This window comes from Physella acuta, unplaced genomic scaffold (assembly GCF_028476545.2).
Source record: "Physella acuta isolate Inbredline_101_S28 unplaced genomic scaffold, ASM2847654v3 ptg000870l, whole genome shotgun sequence".
Classification (NCBI taxonomy): Eukaryota; Metazoa; Mollusca; class Gastropoda; family Physidae; genus Physella; species Physella acuta.
The window spans coordinates 39,531-60,764 of NW_026732387.1; the positions used below are offsets into that span (position 1 = coordinate 39,531).

General features: G+C 37.0%; 1 protein-coding gene and 1 long non-coding RNA gene across 3 annotated transcripts; one reads left to right on the forward strand and one right to left on the reverse strand.

Moving 5' to 3' along the window:
* The first annotated feature begins 1,216 nt into the window (after positions 1-1,216).
* Positions 1,217-4,068, forward strand: LOC131952360 (uncharacterized). The gene is made up of 2 exons (XM_059314974.1): positions 1,217-1,774; positions 3,343-4,068. The coding sequence occupies exons 1-2, from the start codon at positions 1,217-1,219 to the stop codon at positions 4,066-4,068; spliced, it is 1,284 nt and encodes a 427-aa protein (XP_059170957.1).
* Positions 4,069-13,105: 9,037 nt separating this feature from the next.
* Positions 13,106-15,450, reverse strand: LOC131952357 (uncharacterized). 2 transcript variants are annotated; one of them, XR_009388531.1, is made up of 5 exons: positions 15,248-15,450; positions 14,563-14,706; positions 13,907-14,019; positions 13,560-13,617; positions 13,106-13,321 (listed from the first exon to the last, which is right to left on the reverse strand). It is a non-coding gene; the product is annotated as an uncharacterized LOC131952357 (long non-coding RNA). The 2 variants fall into 2 exon arrangements; XR_009388530.1 differs by having other exon boundaries at positions 14,563-15,267.
* Positions 15,451-21,234: the final 5,784 nt, after the last annotated feature.

Genomic DNA, 21,234 nt, shown 5'->3' on the forward strand with positions numbered 1-21,234 from the left:
CCACACACACACCCACAGGACTACAGACGAGCAAACAAACAAACAAACAAGAAAGTAGAGCGATTGGGGAGATCACGTGGTCCTAATCACAAACAAAAACAAATTAGTGCACGATCGCGGAAACAGTTCTGCTTCCATTCATTAATCGATGACGTCACGAATGACGACACCAACCTAATGTCTTGTCATCTAATCATTATTTTATACCGACAATCTAAAACACATCAGCTTTTTCTCTTGTCATTCCATCACTATTGTATACCGACCATCTAAAGCACATCATCTCTTTGTCTTGTCATTCCATCACTATTGTATACCGACCATCTAAAGCACATTTAGATCGGCTTTAATTTGTGTAGAACCCATTATTGAAGTTATCAAATTACCATGATAGCAGAGACATCAACTGACAGACTTGTAGCCCGTGTTACCGGCCTAAGTGACGGTACGACGTCTATTGACTCTGCGATTTTAAAAGTTCTTTTCGGGTATTTATAATAACAAGCCGACACGCGGCGTATCATACGCCGCAATATAGTTGTTTTATTTTCTACTTTTCAGTAATTCGTTATTTGTGAATTCAACAGTACCAATGCTGCCACTGAAAATATTTGCTTTAAAACACTATCAGATGGTCGTTAAGGACGATAACCCCCCCCCCCCCCTACTTTCCTTTCCCCCAACCCCTACCCTACACCCCTCCCCCCGTGAGAGCAGCCTCCTCTTAGTTACCTCCCCTAAGTTGAAAATCGTTTCAAACTAAATTATCTGCCCCTAATAGCCATCACTAAACCCGGCTCTACGATTGTAAACATTTAGCGTGAACCACAGCTCACCGGACCTTGTGGGGGTGGGGGTGGTAGGGATATGCCTAGAGAGGAAAGAGAGGGGCTGCTATGCGCGCTTACAGCTTGGTGTTTTCTAACGTCTCCAAGAAGAGAATTATATATAGAATCTAGATAGCTGATTATTTCTTGCCTTGTCCCACATTCGGCATATGACTTACTTCCTATGATAAAATGTAACACTCATCACAATTAGAGTTTTGTTTATCAGACATTGAATGGAAACACAGGGTCTGGTAAATCTCATGTTTACCAAACATTAAATGGTAAAACTTAATATCAACCATGTTTTGTTGTTATTTCAGAGAACTGTAATTCTGTTGTCTACAACATCCATCTTCGAGTGACAAAAGGGGCGTGGCACCACCAAGATGTCCACCAACGACCTCCCACTAAACTTCAGCACGACGGAGCACGACGCCCCTGTCACTACTGGGGCGCTGGGGGGCGCCGAATACACCGAGAGCGAGCTCTTCATGCTTGAAATAGACCGGGCGGTCAAGGTCTACTACTCGCTGGTCTTGGTGTCGGTCGGCACCGTGTTCAACATCCTCTCCATTCTGGTGCTCAACAGGACGGCCTTCAGGCACTCCACGACCTCCGTCTACCTCCGCTTCCTCGCCTGCATTGACATGTTCGTCCTCTACAACGGTCTCAGCCGCCATTTTGTTTCCGGTATCTCCAACTACAACATCCGGTATTTGAGCAACTCCTTCTGTAAGTTCAACCAGTGGTCGAGTTCGTTCGCTCCGGATATCAGCGCGTGGATCCTGGTTGCCGTGACGACGGAGCGGGTCATGTCAATCATTTGGCCACACAAAGTCAGGGTCATGTGTTCCAGGGTCAAGGCTGGCGTTGTTGTCACCGTCATATCTGTCGTCATAATGGCCGCCAACCTTCACCTGATGTTCTTCTACGGCAACAAAGAGGTAGTTTGATGAGTGTAACGTTGGGGACCGTATTATTGGGGACCCTAATGTATAGGACCCTATTGTTGGGGAACTTAATGTTGGGGATCCTTATGTTGGGGATCCAATTGTAGGGAACCTTAATGTTGGGGACTATATTGTTGGGGACCATAATGTTCGGGATCCTATTATTGGGAGGATCTTAATGCTGGGGACTATATTGTCGGAGACCCTAATGTTGGGTTCAAATTGTTGAGGGCCTTTATGTTGGGGACATTATTGTTGGGGGACCCAAATGTGAGGGACCTTGATGTTGGAGGCCCTATTGTTGGGTAATATAGGGAACCTAAATGTTGGAGACCCTAATGTTTAGGACCCTATTTTTGGGCACTATATTGTCGGAGACCCTAATGTAGGGTTCCTATTTTTGGAACCTTAATTTTGTGCACCCTAATGTAGGGGACCCTAATGTGAGGGACTTTTATGTTGGGGACCCTATTGTTGGGAACCTTAGGGATAGGGACCTAAATGTTGGGGAATTTCTATTGAGGATCCTAGTATTCGTAGCTTTCTACATTGCCTGAGTGGGCCTATACAGTTTATAGTGGGTTTTGTCTACTATGGTGGCTTGTATAAACTTTAAATTATTTTATTCATTAAAGTTATTGCTCTGAGTGCCAGGAATAAAACTAAGTTTAGCACAGTTTAAAAGTTAATTCATCGTTTAGTTTAATTAATTATTATCAAAACAACACAGAAATTACCTGGAGATTTCAGTTTCCCGTATAAATAACTGTTTATAGCGTCGCTCAGTGCAACACGACAAAGTACTCAAACAAAACTGTCTTACCCAAATGGTATCCTCGCGCTTGTGCAGCTGATGCAAATGTTAATCTGCTATCAGCGGTCTTTAGGTATAATCCTCTATGAATATTAATCCTTGACGCCCGACTTAGCCCCAGATATGAGTTTGTTATCGTTGTGTTTATTTTGTGTCGGTCGTTAGCTCTGACAAGTAGAATAGTGGGCCGAAGCTACTTCGACAGGTCATTCAGTACACAAAAATAAAAAAATAGACACGTTTTTTGCTAGCTGGTACAATGACGTTTACTTTATGTTACTGTAAGTTACTGAGAATATTTGTCATAACCTGAACTCTAACTATAATTAAACTATTTACTAATAAAATAACATTACTGCACCTTTCAGTTTGTTTCAGACTTTTGAACTATTTACTGCAAGAAGTCCATTCAATGACTAGGTCCTTCTGCTTTTTTCCAGACATTTGAACTATTTACTGCAAGAAGTCCATTAAATAACTAGGTCCTTCTGCTTTTTTCCAGACCTTTGAACTATTTACTGCAAGAAGTCCATTAAATAACTAGGTCCTTCTGCTTTTTTTCCAGACCTTTGAACTACTGACTACAAGAAGTCCATTAAATGACCAGGTCCTGTTTGTTTCAGACCTTTGAACTATTAACTGCAAGAAGTCCATTAAATGACTAGGTCCTTCTATTTTCCCCCAGACTTTTGAACTATTGACTGCAAGAAGTCAATTAAATAACTAGGTCCTTCTGTTTATTCCCCAGACCTTTGACCCCGCCGCCAACCGTACAGCCGAGTCCCTGTGTGTCCTGCTGGAGCCCGGCTACGAGAGCTTCATGTCAGACGTCTGGTACTGGCTGGACCTGCTCAAGTTCGTCCTCCTCCCCAGCTCCATCCTCATCATCTTCAACATCCTCATCGTCATCTTCGTCATCCGCAGCCGGCGACGAGTGGAGAAAATTATGACCAGAGCTCCAGCTTTAGGTAGGTCTTCCGCGTCAGCTCTCAGCGCTGGGAGGGCCGAGGTTCGAACCACGGAGCCGACACAGCTGTCGACCAGCAGCGTCTACAACAGACGGGTCAACGGGCCGAACAAGGAGGTGTCCTTGACCTTAACCCTGCTGGCCATCAACGCCACGTTTGTGATCTGTAACACACCTATCATGGTCTACCTGCTGGGCAGCGAACGCTGGTTCCCACCTGGGTTCTCACCTGCCGAGCGGCTGACCCTAACGGCCGCCGTCATGGCCATGTACACTAACAATGCAGCCAACTTCTTGCTCTATTGTGCCACAGGTTCGCGATTTCGCGCCGAGACGCGACACATGTTTTTGTCGCTCCGGCACAGGTCGCTGGCTAGCGGGTCGCGCGCCATGAGAGACAGCACCGGAAGTGACAACGGGAAGAACTTCCGCCTGGAGGAGCAGCTGGCTACAGCATTAGGCTCCAGAGATACATTCTGTACGGAGCATTCCAAGGTTTACTATTGAGACATTATGTACGGATTATTCCAAGGTTTACTATTGAGACTTTCCGTAAGGAGAATGACATGGTTTTTGCATTGAGACTTTCTCAATGGAGTATTCCATTGACTAGATTTTCAATAAACATTCAGCACTTCAAAAATGTTTCACATTTGAGCGTTTGTGACATTGCAAACAGAGAATATTCTAAAACATGTTTTTGTTGTTGTGATACTTCCACCAGAAACATCTCACATTTTCCAAAGGGCTCCAGAAAACATGTCTCACTACATGAGTCCAGGGCTTACAAAAGCGATTTGATGACAAGATCAACAAACCCAACTTGTGTTTTACTCAAGGACTATTACATTTAATTAGAGAACATTTGATTACCCGAGGCTAGACATAATATAGTACTGGTGTCTTAGCCCTTCAATACAGTGCACGCAAGGGCGCCAAGACGCTAGAAGACAATACTTTGTGGGTACACTTGATATGTGATGTATTGTGTATGGGTAATCAGTAGAGAAATATTCACCACTTGCGCAATGATTGCATAGGTGGTGAGCCACACACTGATTACAGAATATATGAACCACACACTGATTACAAAAGATACTGACCACACACTGATTACAGAAGATATGGACCACACACTGATTGCAGAAGATATGGACCACACACTGATTACAGAAGATACAGACCACACAATGATTACAGAAGTTACTGATCACACACTGATTACAGAAGTTACTGATCACCCACTATTAAAGTTAATCAATCATCGAGACTAGAAGAAGATAGAGAGTTCGGTCCATAAAACAAACAGCTTAATTTAATTTCTAAAACAAAACAAATTGACGAATGTTATACATGTACATTATAATTTATTGTACACCGGCTACTTCATGTAAGGATTGATTTGAATTAATAAAGTTATAAATCGATCGTTTATTTGTCTCATACTTTTATTGGTCACACTTTAAAGAGCTTATGTCAAAAGTGCAGAAGATGAACTGATTATCCTTTGCAGTCACCCCATAATCTTGTAATTTAAAATAACTATTTTAATATACCTAGAAGCAGGGCGACCATCGGTAAATATCTTTAGGAAGACGCTGTACTAGATTCTAGATCAAGGTGCTCACTCCGGATGGTGATTCCAGTAAAAGTTTTACATTTCCCTGACTCCCCTAACGTACTGTTAAAGTACATGTCTTACAATTCTTACAATTCCCGAGTTAAATTACCATTACATTTCCCTTATAGAGATACTGGTAGCCAAAATGCTATAAATAAAACGTGCATAACTGGCTTTTAGTTTAAAGTCCAAATAGCGAGTCACCCTAAAATAGAATCTTGTTCATTAGCCGTCAGCATGGAGCTTTAACTGATGCACTTTTTCAAGCCTTCATTCCATCTGACCGTTGTTTTACTCACTTAAAGAATGGCTCAACTTTCTTCATTACACAACAAATTATGTCTCTCTAAAAATAGCACATGCACAAGCCTCGCTATACAAAGGCTGCAGCTAATTCAAATATTGTATTGTTTCGGTATCCATAGTGTTGGTATCGAGTCCAAAAGTGTCGGTATCGCGACCAATATATTAGTATCGAATTGAGTGTCGTCGGTATCGATTTTGTCTGGTCAAGTAGTGTCGGTATCGTGTAGAATGTTGTCAGTATCGAATTAAGTAGCGTCGCACAAATCTGAGGAGTAATTGATATTCCTAATTTGAGAGTTTTTAATTCTAAATCTTGCGAGATTTGATGACGAAATACTGCTCGCCATTTTCAAGAAGAAAAAAAGTTAGATTGTCTCCCTTAAGGATAGAGTTCATTAACTTTTTACTGTTGATGGGGGTAAAAAATTGAAATTGTTTGGTTGATGCTGTTTTTGTACGCCGTTACTTCGACGACAGAGTCAGGACAAATGAGTCAGAACACTGTAGTCAGGACAAAGGAGTCAGAACGCTGGAGTCAGAACGCCGGAGTCAGGACGCCTCTGTATGAAGTTTTGTATGCTGTCCTGGTATTCACACCATACACCCGGCCTGTACTTCAAGGTGCTCTGTTCATCATAAATAGGGGAGGGGGGTAAACTGTTCGGCTTATTTATATGGGGCTAAAAACTGCCATGCTAATTTATATAGGGTTAACTGCTCTTCTCATTTATATAGGACTATAAACTGCTCTGTTCATTTATATAGGACTATAAACTGCTCTGTTAATTTTGGGCAAGAAACTGTTTTGTTCACGATTTATATGGGTCTATGAAATGTTTTGTTTCTACTTTTTTAGGCTAGCAACTGCACTGTTCATCATTTACTTGATGTCCGTAGTCCGTCCTGCTCAGTATTTACATCTGGCTATACCGTAAATTTATCTGCTCATCTTGTATATGAGGCCACACTTTTAAATACTTTTGCCAACACAACTTTTTCCGCGAGTTTTTTAAAACTGATTTCTTACTGCAATCTCTAACAACGCCCCATCAACCCACCAACAGCATTGGTATTTTTAGCATCGAAAATTAAATCGTGACTTGATGAAAGTGTGGTCATTTAATGCTCTAGCATGAGGTTAAAGTACACGTAAGGTACTTCATTAGTTTTTGCACTTTTGCTTCATCTCAGCCGATGTGAAAACACGAATGTCTGGTGCGGTGTTGGTTTAACCTTGGGGGTGTGTCATACAGCATGGCCGCGATCTCGGCCAATCAAAGCGCGATGTCAGGTTTACCTGAGTTTTATTTACTTAACTTCTTGCAAGTTGCTGTTCACTGAGTGACGCAGATAAACAGATCACGCAAAGAACCAAGTTAATCCGTTAATCCGTTAATCCGTTAATCCTGGACTGAACACCAAGCAGTCAGACAATCCTTTTCAAAAAAAAAAAAAAAAAAAAAAAAAAAAAAAAAAAAAACTCCCGCATCTCAATGAAAACAAAATTCTTGGACAAAATATCGGTACATTAACATTTTTTTCAGAATACGTTTTTAATGCTACTGAACAGTATTGACCATCGTATTTACAAAAAATTCACGTTTTTTTTTTCAGCACACGAATGGTAACGCGTGTTTTCTGAAGGTAGGGACGTGCAAGCTGCACTGGACAGATTTGGTTTTTAATGCGGGCAATAAATGTAGCCACACTGGCTCTCAAGTAGTGTCACAGCCTTAAAATTAGGAAAAAAAGTAGGGGGTGGCTAAAGGGTTGAAGGGGTGGGGGGTGGGGGGGGGGGGGAATTACCCTATGCACTCTATCACACAATTTTTATTTTATAAAAATATCGGATAATCAAAGTTAAAAAAAACACGTTAATATTCCTGTCATTTTTATAAATTTTGTTTCAATAAATGCTGTCCTTCAAGTTTCTCTGTGTAGATTTAAATAGTCCTGGACAGATTTCGGAAGTAAGTATAGGATTATATCTCACCTAACATATTATATATATATATATATATATATATATATATATATATATATATATATATATATATATATATATATATATATATATATATAATGTTCTTTTCAATCTTGTTATTGCCACCCAGCACAGATGGGCATGTTTGCAAGCAGACAAACCCGGGGGGGGGGGGGTAGCGGTTAATAAATCACGTAATTAAGTCACAACAAAAACAGACCCATAAAGAGGTGGACGTATTAAGAACTGAAAATAGAGATGGAGACAAGAGAGAGAGAGAGAGAGAGAGAGAGAGAGCAGCCGATCAAACACTATTTTCTATGAAAGACTCAATGAAATTATCAATGACAGAGTCAATGATAACTACCGCTCTCCTGTATTTTTCTCTTAAGAAACTCAATGATCAAGCGTTAGTAGTTATAAAGAGAGAGAGAGTTTATCAAAACGGAAATAATTCAACTCGTTTAATTAATAAAGCGTTAAACGTAATTATTAATCCTTAATTTCTCAGCGATTGATACAATTGTTTAGGGACAGTTAAACTATTTTTAAAAAAATATAGATCCTCGATTTTCATTTATAATTTATTAATTAAAATAAGATTTAAAAAAAAAAAATTAAAACAGGTCTTTGTACTATATTATTAAAAAAACAACTAATGAATATAATAAATAATTTTGACTATTTCTCATTCTAAACCTATCGAATATCTTTTTTTTTAAATGCAAGGTAATCTTTTATAGAACCTACATGATTAACTTTTCTTCTAATAATTAAAAAAACTCAAAATAAAAACTATTATTCCTACAAATATTAGAGTAGTCTCCCTTGACAGTTTCTATTCGAATGTATTTTGTGTTAATTTTCGTTATGAAATACAGTTGACTTTTTAAATAAATTATATAAGAAAACAATCTATCTCTGTGTATATTTATTTAAAAAAAATATTATTACAATAATTAGAATAGGTGTTACTGGTTAAATAGCAATTATTCTCATTCTAAATCTTTGGCTATCGAGTTTCATGGGTTTTTAAATTTAAGATTATGAACACATTGGCTTGACGAAAATGATTATATACACTTAAATACATACTAAAATTTACTTTTGTTAATAAACCTACACTATTTTATGCACACATACAAAAAAGAATATTTTAGCGGCAGTTACAACGTCAAAAAAAGGAAACTCCTTTATACTGAATAGTTCTACGTAACAACAAAAATGTAAAAATACATAGTCCTAGAGCACACTAACACATACATATATACATACGAAGATATGTGTGTGTGTAAGTAGGATGTGAGGTGTGTAGACAGGCGGGGTGGAAGGAAAGCAGTTTGGCAGGAATAACGGTAGGTAGGAAAGTAGGTAGGCAGGCAGCAGCGCAGGCAGGTTAGTAGATAGGTAGGTACGTAGGCAGGGAGTTAGGTATGTAGGTAGGTGGGCCTAGGTAGGAAGGCGCCTCACTCGGTATAGTGAGCGATTATAGTAGCCCATCATATTCATAGCGTTTCGCAATTATTAAAACGAACAAAGGTACCATAGTACTCACGGGAAAACCCGGGGAGCTAAATGGAACCCTGCCAGGGCGCCACCAAATCGAATTTTTTTTCGTAGAAACCACCACAGGGGTATTAGCATTAACTTCTCAAATTTGAATGACAAACGAATGAAATCTTTGATAATGCTTAAACAAACAAACCCACATATTCGTTTTTGGGGCGCGGGTTTGTCCACACTGCCGCCTAGACGCACCAAGGCTCACTGTATGAAAGCATTGAGTGTACGTTAATCAACCTCTGTAATAGTGAGGTAGAAAACACATTGGCGACCGCCCGTGTGTTAGAGACGCGTCCCTTGGCGCTCCAGGGAGCCACTGGTTATATTTCCGCAGGGGCGCCCCTAATTCGGTTTAATTATAAAATGTCGTGTGCCACCGTGTCCCTATTGTAGGGTGCTCTTTAAGGAGGCACTCTCTGTAGAGCCCGGGGCGCTCGCTGTCGCCAACTGCCAGGGCGCCGGCGGGCGCTCATTATTCTACTTAGTGAACATTTATAGTAGCCCATCTAAACCGTAGTGTCGCCCGAGATGGGTCTTGGCTGCTCTGGGCCACTCAACCGCCGGGGAGCTGGCGGATGAACCTGGTGTAGTTTTATCACTGAATCACAGAGGCGTAGCACCATTCCTGGCGCCTGGGGACAAATTTTCAATTTGGCGCCCCCCCCCCACTCCCGCCGGAGACAAACTTTCAATTTGGTGCCCCATCCCCGTATTTTTTAAATATTTATAATGCAAAACTGTAGCTAAAATTAGCTTTTAAATTTTTCCAACCATTTTGGCGCCCCTAGGGTTGGCGCCCGGGGACATATGTACCCCCGCCCACCTCGCTGCGCCTCTGCTGAATCTAGTATTACCTATGACCGCAATTGATGAGATAGCCCCTCTGGATTCCCCTCTGGATTCTGAGCTCATAATCGTATAATTAGAAAAAATCGAACCCTCCCAGGGTGCCACACTTAAGAATTTTTTTCTTTCTCGAAACCCTTTTCACCAACTACCCAAAATTTTATGACTCTCGTACGAACAGTGTCAAATTGCATCTGGCTTTTATTTTTATGGAGAAAAATTGCATTGCTTCCTGTCAGAGACCCCAGATCGAATGGGGCGCCAAAAGGGGTAGACAATTTTTTAAAAAATCCTCATTCTTCAGTAAAATTTAAGAAAACAGATTTATACATGGCTGATATCCTCAATTATTTTATATAGGGGAGTGTATGTAGGGATGGGCGCCTTTTTGCCAGCTTTGAATAGGGTTGGCACATAATTGATAGTTCGCCCCGGCTGCCGGAATAGGTTGCTACGCTTCTGCTTCCTGCTAGGGTGCCGCCCTGGCGAAATCTTTCCGGGGGGGGGGGGGTGCGTGCGGACACTGTTAAAAGTATTTTTTTTCTATATAAATTCCGTTTCGTTCGGGGGTGGGGGGGTCGATAGACTTTCTTCGGGGGGTGGGGGGCTCTGTTCCCCCCCCCCCCCCCCCTCTGAATAGATTCCTGGAAAAAACTCTGTTCACAAAGTTTTATGGCGATCCGATGAAAAAGATGTAGTAATTCATATAGGACAAACAGATAAACATACTTTCATTTCTATAAATATAAATAGATATATAGGGCCTACTTTGACTAGTGTCAGCATACCCGCACCCGGAAACTTAGTCACAATTTTCTTTGTTACATTTGAACCCTTTAGGTTAATCAATATTAACAAAATTGAACAAGATGCAACAAATACAGTTAACCAAGAAATTGAATAAATAAAATTCACGTTATCTTTTTATTGTTTTTAGATATAGAGTAGTAACAGACTACCTACAGGTCCTAACTCGCGACGAGGTACACATTTGTATTAAAACACACATCTAAGACATTTTCCATTTAGGTGGGTTTTGCAGTACAGTGGTTTCTTAAGTCGTGGACAAGTGATTGCGCTTATCTCTGTTGAGTAGCTATGTATTCTGTCCTATATTAGACACATTGGTAAATATCTGTCACAATATGGGCATAGAGATGATAAAACGATAGCTTATCTTTGCGGACAACGCTAAACTTTGGCATCGACACCACGGCCTACAAGTTCAAATTCGGTCCTTCAGAAATGTTTGAAGTCTCTAGATTAAAACTACTTTTCTCTTTTATGTACCTACTGACCACATCACATGCATTTGTTCTGAAAGTCTAAAAACAGAGGCACAAATATATCGTCTAGACTTGTGAGGTCTACAGATTAGGTATTTTGGCAGTTATCTAAGCCCTTGCCTGTTCTGACTCAAAGCCTTATTCTTTCTCTATCGACGCCTTGCGTAACATGGGATTGGGTTTTTAAGGCGGCATAAAGCTTTATGTTGTTCCTTTTTGAGTACACTAGATTAAAAACTAACGTTTTCAGATGCCTAAAGATGTTTAACCACTAATTAATCAGAATAATGGGTCAAGATTTCAATTCTTGGTTTTGGGACACGTTAGTTGCCGGGGTTGAGCTAATGTCGATAGCATAAGGACTGTACCTTGATGCGGGCGTTTTATTTGTTGCCCATCGTAATAATTGAATGGTTGATGGGGCTTCTTCAAGGGTTTGATTTGCCGTAATGTTAATGATATCATGCATGTGCGGCTTTTCTAAGAAGAAAATGCGTTTAAACACTTTTTAGTTATGCTTTTTTTAAATAGGCCTATATTTTACGACATCATAATCGTAATGAACAATAAAATGAATTTAAACAACTTTAGAATACACCTGTTTCGGCTAACATGAATGTTATTCTTCAAACTAGTAATGTTAAACGTGTCTTTTTCGCATTTTCGACTTATAAGCAATACAGTAAATTCCGATAACGTCCATATGCATACAAGCAATGGCGTAGGCGAGGAGGGGTTTAATAGTGATTTAATAATGATACTTTCTTAACCCTCTACTGGACATCATGTTTGGTACCTTGCCCCCGGCAACTGGGTGGATTTGGATTACACCCAAGTTTTACTTCATAGTAAATGGCTTCAGTTTTAATTATTGGAGTTGGTAGCAACATTGACACAGTTGAAGGTATTCAGAACAAGGTGGCCAGGAGAAATCACATTAATTAGTATATAATTTACCATTACTAACAATAGGCCCTACTTAATTGTTTAATGTTGCTGGATATTAAGCCTGGTAGGTATTTATGTTTATTAATTTGTACAGAAACAAAAAAAGGATTCCCAACCAAAGTTTTATTTTTCAGAAATAAAGAAAATGATACAAATCAATAAAGAACAGTTTTCAAAAGAATTTGTATAAAAGTAATTATTATAAAATAGGAATATAGCATTGCATAGATAAAAATAAAATACTTGACACAAACAATATGAGGAATATTTTTTATCAGAGAGGAGAAAAATATATGATGTAGTTTGAAAATAATAATGTACAGAATGTAGCTTTTGCAGATTAAAATGAAAATTCTCATGCCTATATAATTTATTGAGTAAATGAAGCAAGGCCCAAAACACTAAGCTAAATACTATGCATGGGACAGGCATTGAAAACTACAAATTGCATAAAGTGAAGGTTACCCTATTTATTGGCTATATCCACAGTAAAGATTTATGGCTTTATTACCTGCTTGTAAAATTGTTAAGGAAAAAGTGAAGTATTGTTAACGGCACATGTTGTCATTTTTTGTGTTCTCGGCACATGTTGCCATTTTGTGTGTTCTGGGAACATGTTGCCATTTTGTGTATTCTGGGCACATAATGACATTTTGTGTGTTCTGGGAACATGTTGCCATTTTGTGAGTTCATGGAACATGTTGACTTTGTTTGGCTGTGTTCTGGGAACATGTTGCCATTATTTGGCTGTGTTCTGGGAACATGTTGCCATTTTGTGTGTTCTGGGAACATGTTGACATTATGTGGCTGTGTTCTGGGAACATGTTGACATTATGTGGCAGTGTTCTGGGAACATGTTGACATTATGTGGCTGTGTTCTGGGAACATGTTTGTTTCATTTTTAAATATTATAATAAAACATTTTTAGAAATTCTATATTAGGAATTGTGTATATATATAAATTTATATATTTAATAAGACAATGGATGAATTATAATAAACAGCAAAAATGATTCAAATAAGTTTAGAAGTATTTGGCTTGATGTCCCAACAGTGAACTGTATTCCGAGCTTGTTTCCCTAGTGATAACCCATCTTTTTTGTGCCACCCTTCCAATCAAATATCCAGCTTTTTCTTGGCCTGTATCATATTGCTGGTTATAGACTTGCTTGATTTGTGTATCACAATATGATTTTGAATGTTCTTCTGTAAATGAAATAAAGACAAAATATTTTGAAATATTCTTTTGTGGAACTAGCAAGAGAAATACATTACAAATTTATATTACTATCTCTACTATTTCTTTACTATAACTAATTACTTTGAAAAGATAAAGCACTGAACATGATGAATAACAAGAAACAAACATTATCAGCAAATATTATAGATTTAAAATTGTGTTCATTCATATTGAAGATTAATGAAGTAGACTATCAATATTTACCCTCTTGATAGCTGATACTTTGATTTGATGTCTTTACTTTAAGCTTACACATCAGTCTCTGTGTGGTAAAATATGAAATAATATGCTTCAATAAAACTGTTTCAGTATATTAATTATATTAGATAAGTACATAGTTTTGAGCTCTATAACAATATGTGTTTCAATTATCATTCAAATATAATACCCTCTATATATTGTACAACTCACTGATTTATTAGAATTTAAGAAAAGACAATAATTAATAAAATATTTTGGATTAAAATCCATTATATTTATTTTAACATATAATGCTATCTCTTGCTATAATAATTACTTTTAAAAATGGGTTATGCCTATAGTACAGTTACCTGAGGATGAAACTAGGCACAGTGTATAGTCCACGGAGACTGATTAATATCCCTTGTAATTGAACATCAGTTGTAGTTATGAAATCTGGATGACCAAACACACACTCATAGTCCTGAAAAGCAATTTACACATAGATTAGCAAGAATATCTCACAAATTATTAAATTAAAGCTAACCCCTATTTAGTGCAATCCATCAAAGTAGTAGCATTTTTGTTAAGTTGTAGACAAAATACAAAGTAATGTTTGTTCTGTGATTTACATACTTTTATAAAATAGCAATATATATATATATATATATATATATATATATATATATATATATATATTCATTGTAAATTTTAGTTATGTCTTGCTATTAAATTTATTTACTCGACTGATCTAAACTCACTTTATTTAAACATAATATAGTGGATAAGTATAGTGATTTTATTATTCAGCAATAAATAGCAGGCCTAAAAAATTTTAAATAGTAACGTTTGCGAATGAACACATTAAATTCTATGTATTTCCATTTCTTTGTCTTTCCCAACTTGATGCATATTACTAACCAAGCATTAAACTATAGTCCTAAACCTGACTCTAATTATCATTTATCGGACAACCTGAACCTTTGCGATACCGTGTTATAATATATTATTTTAAAAAAGAGCTTACCACTAATTACTAAAATCAATTGTTTTTAGTATTAACTGAGCCGCATACTATTTGCTCCTATTGTCATCACCAGAAATCCAGTATGTTGGCAAAGATTAGTCTCTAAGTTCCCTGCAACCTCCTTCCTCTTGAGTGCGGAAAACACTGAAATTATTAATCATTATTTCATTATGCCTAATAGTTTAAAGGTAGTATTAAAGTAGTACTAAATAGTATGAGTCTTAGTTACTATAGGTCTAATGATAATTATTATTGTGTATGCTTACATGCTTTAAGTTTTATGCACAATATTGGTATATAATATATAGTCTATAGTATATAGCCTAAGCTATAGAGTATATAGGCCTATAAGCCTAAATATAACAGCAGCTTCAATAATGCTCATTAGCATGCATTCACTATAAACTATAAAGATAAACAAATATTTCAATTTAATTTAATTATAACTAATAATAGTAAATAGGCTTTTTTCTTGTGGTAACAAATTTAAAGTATAGGGCAGTACAGTTATAGTATAGGCCTACTAGATTCTATATTTAAGTATGTGGGCTTTTCATTCCAATGCACCACAATAGATACCACACATGATCAAGCTGGACCTCTGATCTAAAGATTTAATAATTGGGCCTAACAAACAGTGAAACTACAATAAAAATCATGTAAATTACTAATTTAACCTTCTTACCTCCGCTTCTCTAGATCTAGATGGCAGATGGGTTTTCTTTTTATGCAGCCGTATGATTAGATTCTAGAATCTAGACTATATTCTAATAAACATGAAATAACTACTAACCAGAACACTAGATCTAAATTTCTATATTCTAAGAAATATGTATTAAACCTATAGGCCTAATATTTATTTTAAATTCCTATGCGATGTGTCGTGAACTGTAGGTTTCATATTATTTTTGTAATGGCGGAAATCAGTTTAAAATTTCGTTTCCTTCCTTTTGTTATTCTATTTATAGATTCAAACGTCGGAGCAATTATCATTGAGTTTGTCGGCTGATCCACACAGGAAGTGACCGTATATCTATTAGTTACTCAGTGATCCGATCATTGACAGATACAGAGATAGCCATTCGCATGGGGTGGAGAGAGAGAGAGAGAGAGAGAGAGAGAGAGAGAGAGAGAGAGAGAGAGAGAGAGAGAGAGCAAGACTTGAAGAAAACAAAAGCAACGAAACTTTTGAACACAGTTTGGGTGTAGATGACATTTCGAGTGAACAGTTGATCAGCCTGTCTGTTTGTCTGTATGTGTGTCTGTGGCCCGTTTATGTCTCTGTGATTCTGTGTGTCTCTGTTTCTTTGTGTCTATGTGTCTATGCGTCTAAGTGTCTGAGTGCCTGTGTGTCTGTGTGTCTTTGTGCCATTGTGTGTCTCTGTCCGACTGTCCGGCTGTCCGGCTGTCCAGCTGTCCGTACGTTCGTCCATCTTTCTGTCTGTTGGCGCTCATTAGGAGCGCTTTTTCCCCTGCGCAACTCTATTCTGTTTAAAAAAAATTATTAAAAAATGTAAAAAAATATTTTTATAGCCCTGGTTGTACCATCCCCAACTGAGAATATACGAGAACGTTTAGGCGAGATCACTCCCGCTTTATTTTGGTATATTTTACAATGCAGACTCTTAATATCGTAATATCATAACATTGAAAAAGCTGATATTTTCTTTGATGCATACCTCTACCTTCATGCAATAATGCTATGCATAATTGTTATTAATATAATATATTTATAATATTCTCTGTTTTTTAATTATTCTTTTATTTCATACATTTCACGGAAGAAGCTTTCGACTAATAATTAGTAATTATTACAAAAGATGTCGCTAAAACTCTAAACTATTGTGATGTACTCTTAAACCCATTAACCGGATACCAATGTTTTTCTGTGTAAATGCTCTTTCACTTCCTACCTTCACTTCCTTCCTAGATAGCCATAATGTCGTCTTTATTTTAAATTTTCAGAGATTTTATCTAATCACTCAATGTAATTTTATAAACTGCGGTAAGTGTGAAGGTGTGGTTTATGTAGGGTCGACGGTACATGATGAAACAGATCTATGGTACCTGCTAATATGATGTACATTGTTTCAACATATTTATTTTATATTACTATTTATATTACTATTATTGGTTTATATTTAGAGGTAGATTTAGATTTAGATGAAAAAAAAAACAACTGCTGTTGGGGTGAAATCAATTCAGACATTTTTCCTACTACTCGACATTCTATATGTCTGATCAACACCTCTCCCCATATTATCTAACTCATTCCCTGTTTCTAGCTCAGTGAAGCTTTTTTTTTCAGAATAGATCAGACATAACGGAGATAACGAGAATCCTTCCATAATATTATTGACATGGATAAAAATAATTAAAAAATATAAAAAAAAATAAATAAAAAATAAAAAAAATAAAAAATGTAAACTTAAGCCTGAAAATAATTCAGAAATTTAATATTTTTAGAGTCAATCTTATAGAAGTTGCAAATGTAGAGAACTTAATTTTTTTAGTTTAAGGTACATTTCTATCATGTACTCAGACAGAGAATTAAGAAAACTCAGTTTACAAAAAAATCCTGCACCACTGTGTTAAGACGGTAGATGTCATTTTAGGCGTACCAACGTGTTAGTTTAGAGTAATAAATACCGTGTTTCTTATCATCCCATACTGTCGATCTCACCATAGCTCTAATCCAAGGCTAGCACTAACTCTAATCCTATACTATGGATCTAACCATAGCTCTAATCCCAGTCTAGCACTGACTCTAATCCCAAACTATGGATCTAACCATAGCTCTAATCCCAGTCTAGCACTGACTCTAATCCCATACTATGGATCTAACCATAGCTCTAATCCCAGACTAGCACTGACTCTAATCCCATACTATGGATCTAACCATAGCTCTAATCCCAGTCTAGCAACACTCTAATCCTATACTATGGATCTAACCATACCTCTAGCACCACTCTAATCCCATACTATGGATCTAACCATACCTCTAGCACCACTCTAATCCCATACTATGGATCTAACCATACCTCTAGCACCACTCTAATCCCATACTATGGATCTAACCATAGCTCTAATCCCAGTCTAGCACTAACTCTAATACCATACTATGGATCTAACCATACCTCTAGCACCACTCTAATCCTATTCTATGGATCTAACCATAGTTCTAATACCAGTCTAGCACTAATTCTAATCCTATATTATGGATCTAACCATATTTCTAATCCCAGTCTAGCACTAACTCTAATCCTATACTATGGATCTAACCATAGCTCTAATCCCAAACTATCACCAACTCTAATCCACAACATTTTCACAATCAAAAACATCAATCTTTTACTGTAAAGAGCAATTATTTTGAAAGAACACATTATAAAGAAGAAAAAAAAAGAATTTCCCATCTTGAGACCTGAAAACTTGACAGCCCTAATTGGCCTCTGTTGCACGTTCTCAATTAAATTGTCACCCATGGTCACAGATTTCAACAAAGTCAACCAAATTGTCACATATAGTCACAAGTTTCAGCAAAATAAACCAAATTGTCACATATTGTCACAAAATTAAGCAAAATAAACCAAATTATTACACATGATTACATATTTCAGCAAAGTAAACTAAATTGTCACACGTGGTCAGAGTTTAAAAAACAAGTAATTAAAAAAAGTCTAGTGACAATTTTAGCGCAATTTCCTTATGTTATCTAAAAATAGCTCTGTCGTAGCGTAAATCAAGAGCAGGGTTAGTAAAACCATTGTTTAGTTATTAAAACGTTTTTTATTAAAAAAAAATTCAGTATTTTACATGTTTTATTTACAATAGAGTAACATGACTAAAAACCATTGCGCGCCTAGCTACCGAACGTGATGTCGCAGCCATTTAACGTGATGGCGCAGCTATTGAACGTGATGACGCGTGTGGTGTGGTTGCATAAAATTCCTACTAATTCGGTCCAAATTTTAATTAATTCAAAAAAATTTTTGTGACCGAACGAAAGGATATTTTTGAAAACTTTCTTCGGCAATATTATTCTAAATTATGGCAGGAATCGATTGGTACATGTTTCAAGTCGCTAAGTGGTCTGGTTGCCGAGATATGGGCCAAAAACTGCATTTTTCGAGGTTTTTTGGCTTTTCCGGGAAATCCATGAAAGAAACCCGGAATTTTTTTGGCCTATGTTCATCCTGGTAACTTGCTTAACATAATTGCTTTAGAACTAGTCCTCGATATTGATTCGTTGAGGAGGAGATACGACTTAAAGCTGCGGACACACATTCATCCATCCATCCAGAAATGACGGGTTAATAAACGCAATTCTCCAGAATGGAAATTGCGCTAAAAATAAACTTTTTTTTTTCAGATTAGTGGTGGACTTCCACTCATTAAAAATTTTAAAAGACATTTTACTTTTTACAAGCTTTTATTTAACTCACTTCCTCTGTCTGTCGTCCGTCAGTCGTCTGTCTAGATCGAAACGCCCGAACGAAATTACTGGCACTTCTAACTGACAGATACGGTTCGTAGTTGGGACGTGGGTCAGGACATGAAGACAATGCAACATGACATTAAATTTGACTTAATTGGATGCCTAATTAATTTTTTATAAATAAATTAAAATTTCGACCAAATTAGTCGGCAGTTCTATCGAACTACTCCACACGCGTCATCACGTTCGATAGGCGAGTCATTAAGTTCAATAGACGCGCAATGATTTTTAGTCGTGTAACTCTATTGTAAATAAAAACATGTAAAGTACAAAAAAAATTCATAAAAAACGTTTTAATAACAAGCTTTTATGTAATAACTAGGCATACTGCCTAGCTTCGCTTAGGTTTTCAAAAAACATATGAGAATTTGAATGCTTTATTAATTAAAGATTGGCTGATTAGTGGAGAGCTTAGGTTAATTAAACAGTCATGTCAATGTCAAAGCCATTATTGGAAAGTAAGCAATGTATAAATCAAAAGGTAGTTAGAACTACAGAGGTTCCCTAAATAGTTTAACTCAAAATTTATATTACATTGACTTTCAAAATTAATTTCTTTAATTTAATTAAAATAAGTACCTTAAATTATAACACAAATCTTACTTAAATGAATGCTATACTTCGACATTTTCTGTTTGTATGTAGAATAGTATAAAATAGTTTAAAATATAATTATTTAAAAAAGTTTATCTCCCTTTTAAATTGAACGAATGACGTAGTATTTGTTTACTTTTTGCTATGCATATAAGGAAATACAACATCTGGAAAAATTTAACGACTATAATTTTTTTCTTTTCTGACGGGAATAAAGTTTTTTTTTTTGTTACACTCCAGGGTCGGTCTACGACCTCACAAAATATCAGGGGCAATTTTTTTTGTATATAGCTCATTTCAGGAGAATTTCACTCACGGTCACTTTTTAGCCCTCGCCGCACGAGCAGAGGCTGACCGATAGTTTATCCATAAGGCCGATTCATTTACGCAGGTTTATGGAAAAAATGAGCGAATTGTACAGAGCCAAAGTTCCAAAACACTGTTTTGAAAATAGTCATCGTTTTTCACCAAATTAACAAATTTTATATAGGGAATTCGGACTGGTCAGTTCTAAAGCCCTTCCGGAATTTTCCCGAAGATAACGCCTATCTTATAGTGACCCCCGCGGGTATTTCTACGACCTCAGGAGTTATGCAAGGGTTTGTACGTCCAGATTTTTCAATTTTTTTTTACAAAAACGGTACTATGTTTATATAAGAAAATATGGCCTCTGTTCAGTTAAAACATTGTTCCGGGGTTTTCCCAAGGGTAGCAATATTTTTTTGCTGACCTCCAGGGGCCGATGTACATCTCCAATAGTTTTCGATATATAGCTCATATCAGGAGAATTTCTCTCGAGGTTAACCGATAGTTTATCCATAAGGCCGATTCATTTACCCAGTTGTATGAAAAAAATGAGCGAGTTGTAAAGAGCTAAAGTTCTAAAACATTGTTTTGAAAACAGTCATTTTTCAAAAAATTAACAATGTTTATATAGGGAAAATTCGTACCGGCCAATTCGAACGATCTTCCGGAATTTTTCGGAATATATCATAGTTTTTTTGCCACCCCCGAGGGTCGGTCTATAACCTCAGGAGTTATGAAAGGTTCCTACGTGGGAATTTTTTTTCGATATATAGACCATATAAGGCGCCGTTCAGTCGAGGTCAGTTTTGACCCCCTCTTCGTGGACTTTTCGGCCAACCGGCATTGTCCCTCACGTTCTATTGTCTCAAGGCAGAATCCTGCCAAATTTGACGAGGCTGCGGCGCCGGGATGTGCCCTATCAAGCACCCGACCACTTTGCTTTATATATATAGATGCACTGAAAAGTAGAAAATAAATTATGCACTACTATTTAAATTACTATAAAGAAAAGCGTGGGTTTCTTCCTAAATATTAGTAAAAGTATCCAATAGATACTAAAGTGGCCTACGCTTTTCTTTATAGTAATTTAAATAGTAGTGTATAATTTATTTTCTACTTTTTAGTGCATTATTACATAAAAGCTTGTTATTAAAACGTTTTTTATGAATTTTTTTTAATGAATTTTTTTTAGCTTAAGGTTTCAAATCCTGGAATATCGGAGCTAAGCAATCAGATGAAAATGCCGTTAAGTCATCTTGTACTAAGTATGTTTC